Here is a 22,091-nt window from a genome sequence, read left to right on the forward strand (position 1 = left end):
AGAGGGTTAGGTTGAATTTTAATTAGTAGAAATGAGTATAATTTATCCAAAATAGTTTAAACATTTTGATTTGGCTCTTGTGGCAGTGCTATAAACATTTCTCTGAAAAAAGTTTCCAATAACAACCCTTTTGTCAGAAAACCACTACTGTTTCATCTTAATTTAATTTGTGTTCACGAGTTTAATTTAAAACTACCAAATATTACTATAGCTACCACAAATACTCTTCCTGTTCTTGATTAATTAATTAATATTTCATACGCAATAACTGAAAGTTGAACCATTGACCAATTATGCTTCTTTAAATGTGTAAATTTCCTTTTTGATAAATACAATGAATTGAAATTTCTTTTTGATGTGCTTCTTTATAAAAAGATCTAATATGAGTTGGAAAAGCTTGAGTGTATCGATCATCATCACCATCATTATCTCAAGATATTTCTGCTTAATTGAATTAATAACAGAATATTCATATCTAATTCTCTATCCCCATAACTTGAAAAAGGTGATTGAATTTTAATTAGGCTTGGGGGGATGAAACTAATATAAATCAACTAATAATTAATGAAGCATCATTTGAGTCCCATCATGGTGAATTCCAATAACCATGTCCTTATCCCCACTTTCTAATTCTTCTTAGTTCTTCTACATCATTCAAATCCCCATCTGATTTGATTATTACCACGACCTATATGTCCCCCTATAAAGAAAAAAAAAATAAATTAATTTATTTACCTAAAAAAATTATTACGGTTCCAAATTGTTCCAAGTTGGAATAGAGCTAGGCCCCTCCTTTTTCTATGAATTGGGGACAAGTTCATCGCATTTGTTCATTTCCACTTCAATCTTATAATCACATGTCTACTTATGCGGTCAGAATTAACACAGAATAAGTAGCATGATGACTAATTAACACTTGTTGTCCAATTTTCAGATTCTCATTCAAATGTATGAGCATTTGTGCAAACAAAGTAGCTTGATCACCACTATCTCTACATGTTTGTTGGCAAGTTGTTCAATAGTACACGAGGGATCTTGATAGACTATATGGGTGTAGTATAATTTGAAGAGAGTTTTAGGAGAGTGAATTTATAATTTTTTTGTTATGTGATGGAATCGATTCTCTTCTATATATATTTTTAACAAATTTTTTTAAATAAGAGTCTCTTTTTAAATTTATTTAATTTTTTACATTGATATTTTTTTCTTTTATTATATTGCTATTTTTTATATTGGTATTCTTTTCTTTTTTTAACATTGGTATTTTTTTCTCAACAAAATTTTTATGTTTCTTCAATTCTATATTTCTTCCATTTGTTAATTTGTCTTACACTAGATTAATTATTTTAGATTTAACAATTTTGTTAGTTTCTATAATTTCACTAAATTTATAAATAAGTTTTTATAATTTTTTTCTTTTTCAGTTGTCTTTTAATTTTGTAATTAAATTTTTATTAGTGTAATTAACAAAAATATTTTTCTATAAATTAAAAATAATCATAATTAAAAACTTAATTAAATATTTTACTACATATTTTTTTAGAAGAATATTTTATTAATTTTAAATTTTTTGGTACAAAAAAAGTTTAATTATAAAATTAAAAATTATAGAAACTAACAGATTAATTAAATTATTATTTTATCATCTAATTGAACGATGATTATTTCATTTTTCAAAACTATATTTTCGTTAACAAAAATCTTTTATGTGCTATTTCATATTTTATATCCTTTATTTTCTTGTTTTTTTTTTATTTTTAACTTTTTATTCTCTCACTAATTACCCTTGTATCATCATGTGTGTGGATAAACACACCCATAACGGGAAATGGAGGTCCACAATTCACATATATTAGAACTCTTTGGTTCAATTTATTATATTTTAATACTCTTTGGTTCAATATATTATTTTAATCTAACACATATTCCTAACGCCGGATGGAATGAAACAAACACAAAATTATCTCTTAAAATTTGTGCACTACTTAATAATTAATTAGAAAGTACAACTTAATTAAATATATTCAAAAAATATAAACTATAAATAACAATAATTAATCACATAAATTTATTTTTATATAAAAAATAATAAAAATATCAAATATAAAATATAAAAATATCTTTATTTAAGTAGTTCGTAACATTTTAATACAAGTCTTAAAATAATTTTTGAAATTTGTCGCTAATATAAAAAAAAATTTTGAAATTTTAATTACACCAAAAACATTTTTAAAATTTAAAAAAATATATCACGTTAGTCTTTTATTTTTTTATCGAATTATTTTTCATCCCGTGAGTGACTTGATACATTATTTTTACATTAGACTAAATAAAATGACATTGTTTAATTATTTTGACACTAAATACTTAATAAATAATATCAATTAATCTTAGTGTTCATATATTTTTGGTGGAGATAGATATAAAAGATATTTTATGATTTATTAAAATTAAATGACGACGCTGTTTAGTCAAATTTTTAGTATTAAAACTAAAATAAATAACATGTTTTATCTAATTCATTATAAAAGGCTATATAATTAATTAATTATATATGAAGTCAGTCATGAAGTGACGAGTAATTCAACAAAAAGAGAATAAAAACCAAGACGGTATAATTTTTTCAATCTTAAAAATTTTTTCGGTAGAATTAAATCCTTAGAATTTTTTTTATACAAACACCCAATCTCAAATATCACTTTGCTATTTTCCTCTGCTGTCTTCTATACAAAAGACTCATGGTCTCTGATCAAAACTACTTTCTGATTGGGATGATGAAACGTGTCAAGTTTGGATTGGCTAAGTGTCACTTTGATGCGAAATGACGTCAGGCTAACAGAAGAATGCTTATGTAGGACAAGAAAAGAGGCAATAAGGTTCTGAAACGTGGCTAGGTCAAATGAATGTGGCCCCTTTAGGTCTCTCTCATGTAGTCTCTCTTAGGTCCAACAACTAGGGTTAATTAAAGTTGAGCAAAAGTTAAAAAGCTGAACAAAATAAAATAAATTGGAGATTACACGATGAGATTGAAGTGACACACTTGTGTGACTGGGAATCATGAACCATTGTTAACTAAATGGTTGGCAAACCCTTACATTATCATCAATATAAAACATATTAAAATTAAACAACATAAATTAATTATTATATGTCTAACAGATTTAATAATGAATTGCAATTAATTAATTACAACCATTTCAATGGTTATTTATTATTGAAAATGAAGTCTTAGGCTTACAGATTCCATGGTCCTTTAATTTGTTCGACACGTCCCTTTTCATTATCTTAAGAGGTATAAATACTTGACATGGCTTCCCAACTACCATGTCTCTGCCTGTCAAAGTGGTTCTCATTTCTCAATTTCCAAAATAGACATCATCATACAAATGGAGAAAATCCAAGGTTATCATTTTCTCAATTACACTTTTTTATTCTTTATTTGTCCTAAACTCTTTTAATTTTAAATACGCGCTACACAACTTTTCTCTTTTTTCAAAACCTAAATTTTCCAAAAAAGAGAATTTAAAATATAATTTAAATCAAAAAATGAATTTCAAGTAAAATAAAAAGAGATGCTTAATTATATTATTCTGTCTATCTATTTTGTTTTGGAGTCCCCACCATGGATGTTTAGTTGGTAACAAAAGTAATGAATATGATGAGAAAGAAAACACAGACAGTACAGTATAAAGAAAGAAGGTTTGCTTAAGGGTGGTCAAATTTCAAAATAGATAAGGTGTTATGATGTTGAAGAGATATGTGCTTTGCTGTGTTGTCTCTCATGCATGTGGTTTTGTGTTATTATTCCATAATTCTCTGCTATGAGTTTGAATATATAAAGAGAGAGAAGGTAGCTAAGGAGGGAGTGTGTGAGATAGAAGAATTAAGATGGGAAGAGGGAGAGTGGTTCTGGAGAGAATAGAGAACAAGATAAACAGGCAAGTTACATTTTCAAAGAGAAGGAGTGGTTTGTTGAAGAAAGCTTTTGAATTATCAGTGCTTTGTGATGCTGAAGTAGCACTCATCATCTTCTCTAGTCGCGGCAAGCTTTTTCAGTACAGCAGTTCTGAGTAATTCTTATTCTTTTTCATCTCATCATCATGCAATTAACTAATACTTAATTATTATTATTCCTATCTGATCCACATAACATAATCATACAAGTGGTTTAATTTCTTAATGCTACTTAGTCTGTATATACTTCTTGCTAAGTAATTATGATTATTAAGAAAAAGATAAAAATTCAGATACAGTTTCATGTAAATGATTTGATAAATTTGACTAAATTATCATCTTCACATTAATTTTTTGCTTAAAAAATATGCTAGACAAACTAAATTAAACCAAGTTTTTTTTTAACTAAAATTTTTGTTATTTAGCATAATCACTATGCTATTGGACATGTATATTTCGTTTAAATTCTGCATAGTGAGATTATTCTTCTTTGTTAAGGAATATATAATCCATGGCCACTATCCACTTTCATTCTTTCTTTACTTCTTCCAATTTGTTCTGTTGTTTCAGAATCAGATGCATCTCAAGGTATAATTTAGTGGTCCAATTTTATTTATTTCATGTTTTGCTTCAATTATTGCTACCATGGTCCAATGTACACTTCAAACTAATTATTGTATTTCATATTAAAATAATAATTTTACCAGTTACTTACTGTTTTTTATTTTATTTTTAAATTTTGATGATGATCAGCATCAGTGGAATTATTGAGAGGTATCGCCAATGTCGTTACAACAAGTTGTCACAGACTGGCAATTTATTTGATCAGCAATCACAGGTTTTTCCTTCTTTAATTTTCCCTTTAATTTTTAACTATTATATTATGATTATGATTATGACCAGAATGATTTTTAGAAATCTAGTGCTTTAGCATTTATTATTATTATTATTATTATTATTATTATTATTATTATTATTATTATTATTATTATTGGTGATGTGCCTTGCAGAGCTTGTACCAGGAATTCTTGAAATTAAAGGTAAAATATGAATCTCTGGAGCGAACACAAAGGTAAACTATAATGTGATATACTTTAGATATATTTTAGGGTTTTGAATTTTATAATAGTGCTGGGAGGACTATGAATTTCCAAAATCATTTTTTTTATTTGTCTTATACCGGAAACTTTTAGATGATCAATAAAAATCGAATTCTGAATCTTTAGGTCATAAATAGAAACTCTGATAATATGTTATGAAATTATGTATCCAAATTATTTAAGTGAATAGAGAAAATACTTAAATAGTTATATATGTAACTAAACATGCATGTGGTACTCAAACTAAACAAGCTAAGGATAGTAAATAAACATGTTTGTGAATGTTATTAATTAGATGCTTACAATATATAGTTTGGTTTGGTGTTTGAATTGAAGGCATTTTCAAGGAGAAGAACTTGAGCCCCTTGGCATGAAGGAACTGATGAACCTTGAGAAACAAGTAGAAAGAACTCTTGCACAGGCTCGACAGCTCCATGTATATATAACAATTACTATCATACTATATAATATAGTGTGGTGGCCTAGGTTGCATGCATTTTAATTTATATATATTATATGTGGTTGATTTATATATTGTGTGCTTTTGAATTGCAGATGAGGAAGCTCATAACACGACAGGCAGAATTAAGTGAAAAGGTAACTTGAGCACCCTTCCTTTGTGAATCACAAAATTAAATTAAATTAAATTAAGAAAAAGTACAGAGAGTCAATGGAATATTTGTACAATGTGTATAATGGAAGTTTAGAGAGTATTAGAGATATAATCATTAATGTTACCTTTTCTTATTAGCGTAACTTTTTGGGATGAGTGGTATCATAATATGATATTAGAGCTCTAAATCCAAAAGTTCAACAGTTCGATTTTGTTGAGATGAGTGATTTTATGACATGAGATATTTATTATCCCTAGTATCCGAATACTTATTTAAATATTCCATTGCCCCTTGGGTCACTATAATTTATTTTTTTGTCATTATTTTTAGTCTAATAATCTAATAATATATTTAGTTCACATTTTTAAATATTAATAAGTAACTGTTCACAAAAAAAAAATATTGGTCATTTAATATTGTTCTAATTATATATGCATATATTATTTATTCTTATTAATATTGGCAGGTGCACGAGGACCAGGAGCTCAACAAAAAGTTGAAATCCAAGGTTTTTCCCTTTAAGCATTGGACATATAAATTAATTAATTAATGTGTTAATATTAAAGTTGCATTATTTCACTGCTGTGTTTAAAATAAATTGTACTATTTTTAGAAAATATTGAATATTTTTGTAATTTAATTTAAAATCATTAAAAATATAATTATTCACGTATCTCTTTCTATCATCGTTAAAAAAATATTTTTATAACTAAATATATATTTTATAAATAAAAAAATGTTCAACATAATTTTAAGGTTAGAAGTTACTCTTGCACGAGGAACAACTGGTTTCATGACATAGACTTTGAAACCAACAAAAAATGTCAATTTTTTTATATTTATTATTTTTATATACCTGTCTAAAAAAAATAAAAGAGAATGTCTAAATGCAATTTAAAATTATAAAATAAATAAATAATATGAAAGTGTTGGGTATTTCAATTCCTGCTATATATATAAGGCCTCTTAATAAATTTATTTGCATTCTGAAAACTTATGATGCAGTTAAGAGATGAATTCCCAGACCTCATTGCTGAGCACAACAACCCTATTATTCATGAGTTGAATGAAGTACAAGCCATTAATCAGTTCCAGTCTGAGACGGTCTTAAACAACACACGGTATATCCACTTTTCTCATTAACATCTCATCACATGCAAAAGAGCCTCACGCTCACAACTAAAAATACCTCTTGCTTATAAATTTGCACTTTGTACTTTGAAAAAGATAAAGTTAAATTGTTGCAATTAATAGTAACTAGAATTTTGATTTAACTCTTAAAATTTTTTGATATTACAATTTTAAATGAGTCTATTAATTTTACAAAATTTATAGACGATTTTATGATTTAAATCTTGTTAAAATTTTATGTTTTACGTTCTTAATTTACTTTTTCGATTTCACATAAAATCTCGATTTTATCTCCCTTAGTTGCCAAAATAAATTATATATAGTTGCATTAACAAGTAACAAACACTTTTTGAGATTACAACCTTATAAATTAAGAAAAAATTAAGTTTGCATCATCTTTTATTATATCTTTTTTCTAATTCTTTTATGTAAAAATATCGTTGAAAATTATTAGATATCTTAATACGTGTTTTTGTTTGAATTATTATTTAACAGCTTTTAATTTTATCTAAGTAATCACTAAGAAATATTTTATCTTCTCTTACTTCTTATGAATCACTTTTAACAAAGTAAAAGATATATATACAAAAGTAGTGCATATAATAACATTTTTCTTAGTTTAAAATCTGTCATGAGTCATGACAATACACTCTATAATATTAATTATTTTGCTAACCAAATTAATGTTTGTTACATACAAATTGGTGCAGCATGTTTGAGCATCATAATCAGGAGGGAAAAGCAAGCGGTACAAGGCAACAAGATGGTCAGAGCAGCCATGACAAAAACAATAATGGTTGGCTTGTGTGAACCTTCGTTTTCTTCTTATTATGCCTTGCTTGTATTCTGTATGTATTATCCAAGCAAAACGTACAATAAATAATTAGAATTTTGTCAGAATTTTTGTTGTTAACTGAGGTGGTATTATGTTTAGTTTTTGGTTGAAATTGCTAGTAAGTTTCATCATTTTTTTAAACATTAAACCACCATTATAATTTCTGACAAAAAATCTAATTAAATTTCACAAACTATCAATAATGTAGTTATAATGTCACATGGTTCAGGAAAAGCTTCTTGTTACATTGAGCGCTTCTTCTGTCCACATACTTTAATTTGAAATAAATTTATGGAGAATTGTATAAATACATAAATATATGATGACTAATTTTAATATATAATTAATATTTTTAATTATTATTAAAAAATGTGTTAATATGTCATCTCAACAACTTAAACGTGCTACTTGTGTATTATATTTGATACAATAGGTGATGATGATGCAAAGTTGCAAGCCAAAAGCCATAAACTCTCTTCTATAGAAGACGTCACAATTTTAGGTTTTGGTTCCGTTGACAATAAGTCAAAAACATCTCAAGACCACATCATGCTACTATTTTTATGATTTTTTTTTATCTCTTTCTGGAACTTCAATTTTTGAAATAAAATTTTAATATTTATCACTAAAAAAATATAAGCATAAAACAAACTACGATTTAAAGCGTCAAGCATTGTCCAAAGTTGGTGCATCAAGCATCAACTTTTTTTGCAAGGTGCCGTTTAACTCAAGAATATAGCATTTTCCAAAGTTAATATAAGAAGTTTTTCTTATTATGTTTTACATCTATAATATTTTAAATAATAAATATAATATAAATAAATAATAATTTTTAAAATAAAATGAATAGTTACTATGTCACAAACTCACAATATATGAAATATGATCATTCTTACCTTTAGAAATTTACAAGGAAATAGTGAAAATAGAAAAATAAAAAAGAAACTGAATGGGCCTTTTTATATAATTTACAAATTAGATGGGCTTTTGTTTAAAGCATGTGAGTGGGCTCCAGCCCAATTATTTAATTCTTAAAATGTGTCAGTACTATACACGAATCTAGGTCGAAAGGAGAAAATCCTAGGTTCATATATTTAACTTTTTGTATAATTAATTTAGATTTGATTCAGTAGTTAATTAATTTATTAGTTTATTTAAATAAGTATTGAGGTTTAAATTTTAATGTACATATGTAACAATTTATCGATTAATAATAAATTTTTAAATAAAATTTTAATTTGTAACGAAATTGATCACATTGAGAGATACTATAAATAATAATTTTTTTTTTTATATATAACTCATCATCATCTCACCGCCATGATAATATATGCTTTGCTAGCTAGATGTACTATGGAAATTATAAAAAATTAAATTGGTGTTGGCAAAAGACGTTATTCACTTAGTGCTTTGAAAAAAAATGATAATATATAATCGTAAATTTTGAAAGGTGTCACCTTTTTTTCCCTTGCAAAATAATCACGGATTTCTTGTCCGTCTATGGTTTTACTGAAAAAGAGAAATAAATGAAAAATGCTGGATATTGGTCAGTATTTAATTAAAAAATATTTAAAATATAAATTAAAAATATGTTATTAGATTATTAAAATAAAAAAATAAAATTAATAATTAAAAATAATAAATTTGATTGATTATTAAATTTTTTTAATAAATAAATAAATACGCTAAGTTTAACCAGACGTTCAGATATCCGTAAATACATAAAATTAAAAAAATTTAATTATTTTATTAATTTTTATAATTTTATAAAATTTTTAATTAAATTCTTATATTTTTTTAATTAAATTTTTTTATTAAGTTTTTTTATTAAGTTCTTATATTTTTTTATTTAAATTTTTTTATTTATTTTTTTAATTAAATTTTTATATAATCAAATTAATTACTATTAAAAAAAACTTAATTATAAAAATTGATATAAAAATTTAATTAAAAAAATATATAAAAATTTAATAAAAAAATTTATAAAACTATAAAAACATACAGAATAATTAAACAATTAAGAACTACATCACCGGTTTACGAGAATAATACAAATAAATTCTCTTCCTTTTGGAGATATTTGAGGAGATTTTTTTCTTCTTAGTTAATAGTTACACCTTTCAAGGAATGTTGAATACTGAGATTAAATAATAAATAGAAGGGAAGCTGTGTGTCTATCCAAACCGAAAACCATTTTGCTTTCTTTCTAGTTGGTGAATATGAATATACTAATTGATCAAACTTTGAAAATTCTTATCCTCATACAAGCTTCTTTAAGTAAATTACACGTATTTTTTTTTATAGTTAACGGGACAAGCGTCCAAAATTACACATATTCTAGATTATAATTAAACGATATATTATGCATAATATTATTTTATTAATAAATTTTTTCAATATCACTTAAGTTTTAAAAAAATTTAGTGCAACTCATCCACAAATTTATTCTATATCGACTATAGCATCTATATATAGCATAAAAGGGTAAGAAATCAAGGAAAAATAAATGTAGTTGTGTGAAAATCATATATAATATAACGTATCTTTTAAACAGAAATATTAAACTGACTACTACAAATTAAGAAAATCATATTTATTGCTAAGATATATATATATATATATATTATAAAATAATTTTATAAATATATTTAATTATATATCTAATAAAAATATTTTTTTATTTTAATTCTATAAATAATTATATAAATAAATAAATATAATTAAATAATTATATAGAATATTTTACAATATAAATATAAAAAAAAGCTTGACACAAAAATTTAGAAAGAAAAGAATGAAAAAGAAATGAAGATGTAGAATTTTTTTAAGTTTTCTATGATTTTTTTAGTGTGTACTATAAATGAGAATTAATATTTTATAAATTAAAATTTTATTTAAAAATTTATTATTAGTTAAAAATTATTACATATATAAAAAAATTCGTACTTCCGATACTGATTTAAACACACTAATAAACTAAAAAGCTAATCTAATTTGGTTCAAGATGTAGAACATTTTAAAAATAAGATTTTGACAAGAGGTTGAAGAAGAAGAAGAAAAGTGAAAAGGGGAAAAGGAAAATAAAAACGTAGTAAGAAACTGTGTGCTTTGGCTGGCTGGCTCATTGTTGTTGAATTCCATTTCCATTCTGTCACCTCTCTCTCTCTCTCTCTCTCTCTCTCTCTCTCTCTCTGCGAGAGTGCGTTTTATTAGTTTTCTATATTAAAAGCGAGTCACTCACCAATTTCTCTCCTTCTTTTCATCTACCTTGTACCTTCCTCCATTTACACACACACTCTCTCGCTCTCTCTGCACAACTGCTTAACATTGCTTCTTTTTCTTGTTCTTGTTCTTCTTCTTCCTTGTTTTTATGCAACACTCTGCAAATCAAATGGCCAATTCTTACTCAGGTTTTCTTATCTTTCTTCTCTCTTTTACACTCCTCACGCTTTATTATTGTTGTTGCTTGGTTTTCCATCACTTGAAGCATTGGAGGGATTCATTTGTATAGGTTGGGAGTGTGTTTTTCGAGCTAAAGATTATATCTTTGAGGTTTTTGTGATGTTGGGTTATGCTCTTTTTTTCTTTTTTTTTTTCCGATTTGTTGAGCTAAATCTGATTGGAAACCTTTGTAGAGTATGTTGTGTTTTGTTCTGTTCTTCTGTGTCTGGGCGGGTGATGTTATCTTTATGCAGCTGCGAATTTCCATGCAAAGTCAAAATTATCATGTATGGAGTTGTCTTTGTTTGATCCACTTTCTGGTTGCATTTCTCTGATGCTCTTGTGGGATAGTTCATTTGGAAATTATGATTGGATTGGATCATATATTTGTGTGTGGGGATCCATGTGATTTAGACCAGGGCATGCAACTTGACCCTTTGCTGTGATCACAAAATGATGCTTTTGGAATGTTAGTATTTGATATCTGTGTACTTGAACGTCATATTTGCTAGTGGCATATTTAATTATATATGCAAATCCAAAATTTGGGAGGAAAGAACACACAGCAGAATACAGATGAGTTGGTTCTTCTGGTTCTAACTAATTAGCATATAAGATGTTTCATAGTATACTAGAGAAAAGAGAATGGAAATGGTCTTCTCACAATGAAGATAACTTTTATTTTGCTTTCTACAGTTTTAACCAGCTTACCTAATTCATGGCAGTATCCTGAAGTTTCCAATTGTTCATTTTCATCATGTAATTACATTTTTGCTTGCAAAAAGAATGAGTTGTTGGTTTAAATCTGAAAGTAGGGCCTTTTCGCAGGTAATTCCAATCATATCTCAAAAGAAGACGCAAAGGAAACAAGTTCGCTGGTTGTTTCCTTTGGGGAACTGCTGATAGACTTTGTGCCAACAGTGGGAGGAGTGTCGCTGGCCGAAGCACCGGCTTTTCAGAAAGCTCCTGGTGGAGCTCCTGCCAATGTAGCTGTTGGTATATCTAGACTTGGAGGTTCATCAGCTTTCGTCGGAAAGGTTCGGTTTACTATCCTTGCTCTTGGTCCAGTTGATCATTTAGTTTCTTTCTACCATCTGTAAGTGCATTGTAATAGAGAATTTTGTTCAAACCTTCATGTTGTGCCGAGTATGCTTTCTCAAGAAGGCTGTGGCTGATTTTGGACATTTACCCTGAATAGAAAATCATATATTTATTTCTTGCAATCTGTGTATTAGGTTGGAGCAGACGAGTTCGGTTACATGTTGGCCAACATATTGAAGGAAAACAATGTTGACATGTCTGGCATGCGGTTTGACCCGAATGCTAGAACTGCATTAGCTTTTGTTACACTTAGAGCTGACGGTGAACGAGAATTCTTGTTTTTCCGGAATCCAAGTGCTGATATGCTTCTTCATGAATCAGAACTTGATATAAATCTCTTAAAGAAGGTTTTTTAAATTTCTGTTTGTATTTTATGAATTGTGGCCTTAAACCCATGCTTAAAAGCCTCATATATGTAACATTGATTTCAGGCTAGAGTCTTCCATTATGGCTCCATCAGCTTGATTGACGAGCCGTGCAAGTCAGCTCATCTTGCTGCTATGAGAATTGCCAGCAATTCTGGTAGTATTCTCTCTTATGATCCAAATTTGAGATTAGCACTATGGCCATCAGCCGAGGCTGCTCGCAAGGGCATAATGAGTATTTGGGATCAAGCCGATGTCATAAAGGTAAAATACATTGGGCTATGATTCTAACACAATCTACAGTAATTGTCTAATTATAATTACAAATGTTTAATTTTGAAAGTTTGTCATTTTTCTTAGTAGACCTGATGTGCTGTTTTCTTATATATATGCAGATAAGTGAGGAAGAGATTACATTTTTGACGGGTGGTGATGATCCTTATGATGATAATGTTGTATTGAAGAAACTTTTTCATCCAAATCTCAAACTTCTAATTGTTACTGAAGGCTCATCTGGTTGTAGATATTACACCAAGGTATGCATGCTGAAATAATTTAAAGCACAATTTATCATTTCTGCATGTTTCTGTAAGGGAATAGTATGAGTGGACTGTGTTAATGGTGGTCACTTGTGAATGAGATTCTTAATGTAATGTGATATTGTTGTACAAAATGAACTGATGCAGGATTCAATGAATTCTGATTGCTGAACTTCATGCAGGAATTCAGGGGCAAAGTTGGAGGTGTTAAAGTCAAACCTGTTGACACAACTGGTGCCGGTGATGCATTTGTCGGTGGATTTCTCTACAACTTGGCTTCTGACCCAAGTATTCTTCAGGTATTTAGGAGTTTCGGTTCAATCTAGTTCTAGATTAAATTCAGTAGCAATTTTTCTGTTTAATTTTGATCATTGATGATGCTGGAAACTTAAATTATTTATACATATTGATAGTGCAGTAGGGACTAGGAACAGGGAAAGACATTTCAATTCTGGTGTTCTTTCTGTACCATTTTCCTCTCTAGTCTTTGATATATATATATATTATGGATTCTAATGTTGGTGAAGCAAACAAGGTGTGAACACCGTAAGTAGAAAAAGATATTATGCATCAATTAGGATTAGATTGCATTAAGAATAGCAAATGACATTAAAAATTGAATTGAATCATTTTCATTAAGTACATTTTAGGTTAAGAGTAATACAAATGGGTATAGTTATGCATTTACAAAGGAGGGAGATCATTTTTCTTAGCCAAAGTTGCATGCTGCTTCTCTACACATACTTAGAATCCCAAATCCAAATTCTGAAAAATCAGTTTTTTATAAATTTAAAGGTTTTCCCTATTTTTTTCATAATAAAAATTGGTGACAACTCCTATATTTTTCAATATTTTTCTCTAGCTCTCGTCGCTTCGCCCATAATACTTGGGCATGTTGTGACAAGGCATAAAAAAACTGAAGTTTGAGAAACTTTAATCCTTGCTAATGAAAATCAGCAGTTTCAAATGGATTTGAACTATTATCTCCTGTTAATCCCTCTTCAACATCTCCATTAAAATCTTGCATGGTTGAGATTTTTATACCATGACATGCATACAGACAGAATTGTCCTTGCACCATACATTTATACATAAACTTTCCTTCAGTGAACCGCACTAGATAGCATAGCGAAAAGTTTAAACTAACCCTGAAATTAGGTGTCTGAGTTAAAGATGTCATGAAGTCATAGTAGTTGAATATAAGTTTATTTTTTTTTTCTATGTTTACAGGATGAGAAACGGCTGCGAAAAGCTCTATATTTCGCAAATGTATGCGGCGCCATCACTGTAACTGAGAGAGGTGCCATTCCTGCAATGCCTACAAAGGAAGCTATCTTGCAATTCTTACTAGAATCTGCTTCAATATAGAACTCAGATTTTTTGGTTATAACATATTCCATTTGTAGTTAAACTATAGCTTAGGTGATGCTGAGCTTCTTGTTAATTTTTTTTAACATTTTTTTATCAAAAACTTTCAACTGTAATTTCCATATGTAAGTTCAATTTGCCTTGCTGTCTCAGGTTTTGGCTTGTTCTCTAGATTTAAGAAATAATATGAAAGGGGTTCAGTTTTTGAGTCATGGAATGAAGAAATGTTTATATCTTTCAATGATATGAAAGTTCTGCATTGTTTTCAATAACACATTCATGGATTGGTCTGTCTGTCTTGGTTTGAAAATTCCTCCTGTGGAAGAATACTTCTGATTTAGATAAAATAATTGTAGAATTAAAATAATGATTATGTTTTTCACAAACCATAGTTGTCAACTTCATTATAGCATCTTACTGAAATTAAATACCTGATCATGAATTACAGGGGCCAAAAAAGCTATATATTAGTATGAATTTTGATGCACTGGGAGGACTTATCTTTCCAAACAGGTCTTCATGAAAATGGCTACAAGCCCAACAATATCTTCATGGATAATGTAAACAGTGTAAAAAAATCTTGTTAGACTTAAAATTTTCAAGTCCATAAAAAAGAAAAAAGAAAGGACAACAATTTTTTAATGGATAATTTTCTAACCTCCAATATTTGTGTTGTAAAAACTGATCCACTTCTAGTAAACAAAAATCTTTTATGTTGTGTGTGTGAGTATATAGTATACATGAGTATTGTGATGTTATAATATTTAGAGTTGAGGGCTATTCCGTCCAAAAAAAAAAAAAAAAAAGAGTTGAGGGCTATTCAACCCAACTTGACTAAAAAAGAAAAAACCATGGCATAGTATTATAACTTGTCTTCTGAAAAGCTTTGTCTAAATCAATCGTTTTGTCTTGGACAATGGTGCATGGTCCATGGAACATTCTCTTGAATTATTTATTTATTTCATTCAGGATCATTTATAAAGTCACCAACCACTGATTAGACACAGATTCAATTTAGTTCTTCAAATTGTAAGCATGCTTTATTTTAAAATGTGTGGCATGCATGCTTTCAAGGTTAGCATCAATCTATGATTGAAGGAAGAAGAATAAGAAGACAAGAGTGTACTCTAAAATGGTGGCAGGTGCCAACTGTTGGTGGGGCTAGTGAGAAGTGAATTCAATTACTCTGTTTTTCTTGCAATTAAGAATCTCAGTGTGACTATTTGCCATAATGCCTATACTTGGAAACATACCTGACTCCTCAATAACTACACTTCAGTCACAATCTGTTATTAATACTGACTAAATATGAATAGTACAGCAATAAATTATGGGAATAGTGACTGTCTGACTCAGATTGTTGGTTGTTAAAATCTTGGTTGTTAAATTATAATTAGTGTTTAATTTTGGTCTCTAAATCTTTACACTTGATCTAATGGAGTCAAATAAGAGAACATAAGCATAAGCTCTTAATCATCGGAGATTGAGAGAAATCAAGTGAAGCACTACATTAAACTTAAAATCTTAAAGTAACAAATTAATGGTTTTCTTATTTAAACTCCTCACTTTTTTTTGTTTTTTGTTTTTAATGTGGGACTAATTTTATATATTACTCATACTTACAATATTAACACTAAAACTAATTGAATGTGAGAATTATGTACCATATATATGACTAGCTAACAACTATTGGAGAATTGTGAGTTGTGCTAGCTAGTTTTTTTTTTATTTTCCACCGTATCCTTTAGTTCAACAACCAATGATTAATTCGTCGCGGATTTGAGCTCTATTTAAAGGTTTGCCAATTTGTTGTTGCAAGTATAAGGCAAGATTCAAACATCTGATACTTATTTAAGCGGACTAATGAACTAAGCACTAGACCAATTCAACTTAGTTTAGTTTAATTTATTTCATTCTACCATGATTTTGTCAAAATTTATAGATACATTAATTTCTCCTTAGAGATATATGTTTAGTCATATTAAAAAGGTAAAATGTTCATCAGCTTATAGATGAAAATCAACTTCTTTTTTTTTTTCCTCCTAACATGGAAACTCATCATACGAGAGGCGGACCTTTAATTTGAACTCAATCCATGACATTCTACCAAGACTATATCCATTTCACTTGCATTCCACTGTAATGTTACATGCATATGACGATAGCCTAGCTATTATATTATATATTATAGGTTATGTTAGGTAACCAATAATTTTTTTGAACAATATGAACAAAGGATCTTAACATTGATCTAATTTAAGTAAAACATACTACATTTCAAATTATTCGCCTAAATCTTAATATTAAAATAACTATCTGCACACCTAGTAAATTGAATATCTGATATATCTATTGTTCACATTGTTTAATATTTTCATTGTCTATCTATATTTTTCCTTATATTATTTATCGATAATAAACCTTACACAATAATTAAAATATATCTTGCAAAAATAATCATCTCATTTTTTATATATCCTTTTATATTCTCAAGCATTCCTGTAAATTAATTAATTTCAAAGCAATATATATATATATATATATATAAACATTTTTATATAACCACTAATTATTTAAACAACTAAAAAGATACATACATACATACATACATACATTTTAAAATCTTAAATAATATGATTACTTTATAGAACAACTCATATTTTTAAACTAAAAATAAATTCCATTTCATTTATTATTTCAATTTTTCTAATGGAGAGTTGAACTTTGTTCCAAAAGAAGTTCCATTTATTTCATCTCCAATTTTTAACTGAAAGAAATAATAATAATAATAATAATAATAATAATAATAATAATAATAAAAGAAGAAAAAAAGATGGAACTTTGTAGTAGATGGTGAGATCGTGTAAATTAAACAAATTAAACCCACCCCAAATCCCCATCCTCATTCCCAATAAATAAATAAATAACTTTCTTTTTCTTTTTCTTTTTATCTCCCTTTATTCCCTTATCTTTCCCATGTATATCTATTGTAGAAAGCAGTGTTGAAAAAGTTTGGAGTAAAGATAATCAAAACAGATTTGCACCAAAATAGCCAAAAAAGTTTGTCATTTCTACTTCTTTTGCTTTCCTTTTTGGTGCTAAAGGGAGTTGTCAGCTTTTCCAGTGATCCCTTTTTTTCTTCTAATGAATGACCTCATTATTGTTGAATGATTCAATTAATCATCATCTCTTCAAACTTCAGTTCCACCCTCCTAAAAATAGACTAGTGTTCATCATAGTACCAGAAAAATCACAAACAACAAAACCAGCTGGCTATTTGCATCATCATTCAACAAATTGATAAATAAATTTTTGAATATTTACATTTTAAACTATTAATTTAAAAAAAATATTAATAAAGTCTTCTATAATAATAGATATGAATCGATTACGTTTAAATTAAATTTTTTTATTTTAATTATAGAGACTAATATAAAAATAATATATCTACATCTATTATTATTGAAGACTTCATTAATATAATCTTTTTTAAGAATTAAGTTGTTCGAAATGTAAATTCTCAAAAGCTTATTTTTTATTTTAATCCAAAAAAAAAAAACACAAACAAACATAGGGCAAGCAACAAGTGATATGTAACATAGAGCAATGCTAGGGGGTAGCAATTTTTATGATTGTTAGCCATCAACTAGCCATCAATAATGATTTGATGGTGTGAGATTAGTGTGAGATTTCATCCAATAGCTCACCTTTCTCTGCTGGTTACATGCTGGCCTCCTAGACTTTTCCATGTAACATATATGTTGTTCAAGAAACATAAAACATATGTATAAATCATGAAAATGGTGATAGCCAATGATCTCATAGTCTCGATATCTCTTGCCATGTTCCACCATTTATGCTGAAATACAGTTAAATCCACATGTATGCATGTCACCCCTATTAATTACTATCATTATTCATTATTGTGTCTTGCTGTTTGAAATTTCCCGCTCATTTTTTTTTTTTGTGGTATAGTAACATGCACATTACACTATTATAGGATTCATAGCTGCCATATCAGGTAGTTATTAAATTTGTGTGACATCAGCTATATATATTAATAAAGATGGAATATATCAATGGATTTTCTTCCTTTTCGTTAATCTACTTTTATATTTTCAGCTGCAAAGAATATAGTCAGTGACGAGTATGGTGGGGTCAAGCCCCCATTGAATATGAGTTTAATTTCAAAATAAACATAAAGAATTAATTTTTAATTAGTTAATATAAAATTAATTTTTAACTTTTTTAAAATTTAAGATTTAGAGTTTAAAATTTAAGATTTGGAATAAAAAAATAAAAATTAATTAACGTCGAATGAAAAAACTTTGCTCTCTAAGTAAACCCTTATTTGTTTTATTTAATAAATAAAAGGAAATTTTATTAAATATAATAAATATCATATATACTGTATCCTTCATTTTTTTTAACCATATTAATTTAATTTTACACTAACATAAAATTTACCCAAAATTTCTTACTATAAACAAATTATATATATATATATATATATTTGAATTTACGCTGAAAAATAGCAACATTTTATATAATAATTGATTTTTCGCTGATAATACTTTTTAATTTTCTAATACCTGAAATTTTTGTTATTTGAGTTAGACAAAGGAAAAGAAAAGTAAAAGGTCTGTCTTGGGCTTCACTTCAACGCTCTCTTTTTTTTAAGGATTAAAAAAAAAAAAAAAAGAGGGTGGGGGGCTAGCATTAAAGTTCATGTGTTCATGCCGTGCAAAATCTGCTTTTAAAATTTAGAAAGAAAACTTTATCCCAAAAAATATATTTCAGAAAAAAGAGAAGGTTACTTTTTTGGATATAAATGTCTGCGCTACGTTACAATCTCAAACTTCCATGCGGTAAGAACCAAAGAGAATATGATTCTCTGAGCATATTCCCCTTTTTATCCTATCCTACCTAAGCTAGTTCAAAAAGCGATGCAACCATATCTCTCCCTCTTTATAGTTTATAAATGTGTTTTCTCCTTTGCATACAAGGTCATTTTTGTCTAATCAAATGTACCTTGGCAAATGAGAGTTTACTTTGGTCAAACCGGTAGGATCAACAACATCCATACAAGCATTAATTGATCATGAATAATTATTTGGATAAAAGATTAATTTAAGAGGGTAATAATAAAAATTTTAATAAAATATGAATTAAAATATAAATTTTAGTTTTTAATAAATATATTTAAAAATTTTATTATGCGTTGATTAGTACTTCGTCAGTAATAATTTACATCATTATTTATAATAATTTTATGTTACAGTCCAACCCAGTTAATCTGTTAACCGATTCGGTCCAAAAACGATTCGACCTGAGCGGTCGTATTGGCGAGCGTTACTCTTCCGGCTTGCGACCTAGACGTGTACCCCTGCTGTCAGCTGCATGACAGCTGTGGAGAATGAAACTTTTTGGAAAGAGACCTTTTCTGTAGGACCCACTCTACAAATATATATGGAGAAGATTCTACCCTTCTCCCAAGGTACGTCACTGTCACTTTATTCTCAAATCACCTGTATACCTTCTGACTTGGACGTCGGAGTGTCATTGCAGGTGATACCCTTTCCACACGAAGAGCTCGGGAGATCGTCAACTCCGCGCCTCGCACACACAAGTTCAGGTCCAAGTCGATTCCCTCATCACCCGGAGTACTTCACCAATCCATCCGAAATCCCAAGAGACCAAACATTTTATATACAAAAACATATAATTTACACTTATATTTATTAAAATTTATGTACATAAATTAATAAAATTTGTACATGTGAATTAATAAATTTATATTGATTAAATAATAATAAAAAATATTAAAAATTATTGATTGGAAAAATTTTTCCTGAATGAATTATATAAAGATAATACTAATTTATAAGTACAATGTTGTAAGTATTATTAGTTCATTTTATTTACAATAACTGTATGTTGTTTTGTAAACATAATTCATTCTACCCAATATAAATTGTCAAATTTTCAAAGCTATAATTATTATACTCTTTTTTTTATTTTTTGTCACAAAATATTTGCAGAAGGCAACGACATATATATGGTTGTTTAACGACGTTGGGTTTTATAAACCCACTCCGTCTCCTGATTAAATAAAAGTGTAAATTTTATACTAATATATAGTACGTAAAATCAAACTCATAAAGATATGATAGCTAAAGTTTTACAAAATCTTAAAAGAAGTAAAAAGCAAGATCTGGTATAATGTTAACATTGAATGGAACATGAATGGGAAAATATCAGGGAAAAAGTTGGCTTTACCTTTTTTGTGGCAAACCATATCTAACCGCCAACAACCGCTTGCTCATTTAATCAATATTGAAAAATATATCGAATAAATGTGGACACAAAAGAGATTTGTGTACACACATTGCCTTAGCTTATTTGATTTCTATCCCTCTTATATCTTCTAGATTTATTAATATATAACTTAGTGTATTATTTAGACATAATCATACCTATCTTTCACTAAATTAGTATGAAATTAGAATAACTAGATGATTATTTATGCACTCTTCTAATCTTGCCTAACATATTCATCAATAATAATTGATGCTTGTGATCTTCAAGGAAGAAGTGCTATATAGTATACTATACATCATTATTGGTGACGGTGTAGGGCTGCAATAAGATAAAATATACTATTCATTAATTTGTGAAATTTCTTAAAATTACAAGTTAAATAATAATAACCATGAATAATAAATTAAACAACAACAAAAGACATTGTTGTAAAAACAAGGATAATTTACATCAATAAATTGATTGGAGATCAATTTTATGCAAATATCCTAAATAAAAATTGGTTATACATCTTTTCTAAATAGATTTATATAAATTAAATTGATTTTATATGCATTCAAGTAAATTAAATTAGACCAATTTGATTTATTAGGACAGGAGACATATTGTATCATTTTTGGAATATGAATTAAATTCTTTAATAAATTTAAGAGATAATACTTAATTTGGTCTCTGAACTTACACGCGAGTCTCAATTTAGTTCCTGAGATTTCAATTGCCTCTATTTAGTCCCCAAAGTTTATAAACGTGCCTCGTATTAGTCCTTGACACCACTTTTAGTATAAAAACGTTAATAGAGTGCTGTTGTAGACTATCACATGTCACGTTAAAACTTATAAAATGATGCAGTTTTGGTGTTGACATTTAAATAGCTTAAAAATGACATCCTATTACTTGTTTTGTTAGGTAAAATTTTAATAAACACCATTTAGGATATTGTTTTTGGGTTATTTAAGTGGCAAAACCAAAACGACATTATTTTACAAAGTTTAGTGTGGCATCCGACTGTTACGACAGTGTTTCATTGTTGAAAATTGTTTCAAGGACTAACATGAGTTATGTTCACAAAATTTGGGGACTAAATATAGGCAATTAAAACTTCAGAGACTAAATTGAGACTCGCGTGTAAATTCAGGGACCAAATTGAATATTATCTCTAAATTTAATCAGCCTAATTCGATTTAGATTTACATAATAATAAAGTTTTTATTGTTCACAAGTAAATTAATTTTAATTTTTTTTATTATTTATAAGTTTTTATTAAAATGGATTATTTTCAAAGCCTGATTTTAATTTTACTTGTGAATCAAATTAAATTGATT

General features: G+C 27.8%; 2 protein-coding genes across 3 annotated transcripts; both read left to right on the forward strand.

Annotated features, from left to right (window-relative positions):
• Window positions 1-3,324: 3,324 nt before the first annotated feature.
• LOC112802767 (agamous-like MADS-box protein MADS3) lies at window positions 3,325-7,712 on the forward strand. Of its 2 annotated transcripts, XM_072237857.1 has the most exons (9): window positions 3,325-3,402; window positions 3,842-4,070; window positions 4,708-4,792; window positions 4,965-5,026; window positions 5,391-5,490; window positions 5,610-5,651; window positions 6,135-6,176; window positions 6,674-6,789; window positions 7,510-7,712. In XM_072237857.1, exons 2-9 carry the CDS (start codon window positions 3,889-3,891, stop codon window positions 7,607-7,609), a joined length of 729 nt encoding a protein of 242 aa, XP_072093958.1. In that variant the 5' UTR covers window positions 3,325-3,402; window positions 3,842-3,888; the 3' UTR covers window positions 7,610-7,712. The 2 variants fall into 2 exon arrangements, with proteins under 2 accessions (XP_072093958.1, XP_072093959.1); XM_072237858.1 differs by having other exon boundaries at window positions 3,325-4,542.
• A 3,026-nt stretch (window positions 7,713-10,738) lies between these two features.
• On the forward strand, window positions 10,739-14,689 carry LOC112802768 (probable fructokinase-7). The gene is made up of 7 exons (XM_025846108.3): window positions 10,739-11,044; window positions 11,904-12,112; window positions 12,311-12,523; window positions 12,608-12,805; window positions 12,937-13,077; window positions 13,263-13,379; window positions 14,311-14,689. Exons 1-7 carry the CDS (start codon window positions 11,005-11,007, stop codon window positions 14,446-14,448), a joined length of 1,056 nt encoding a protein of 351 aa, XP_025701893.1. The 5' UTR covers window positions 10,739-11,004; the 3' UTR covers window positions 14,449-14,689.
• Window positions 14,690-22,091: the final 7,402 nt, after the last annotated feature.

This window comes from Arachis hypogaea, chromosome 5, assembly GCF_003086295.3.
Source record: "Arachis hypogaea cultivar Tifrunner chromosome 5, arahy.Tifrunner.gnm2.J5K5, whole genome shotgun sequence".
NCBI lineage: Eukaryota > Viridiplantae > Streptophyta > Magnoliopsida > Fabales > Fabaceae > Arachis > Arachis hypogaea.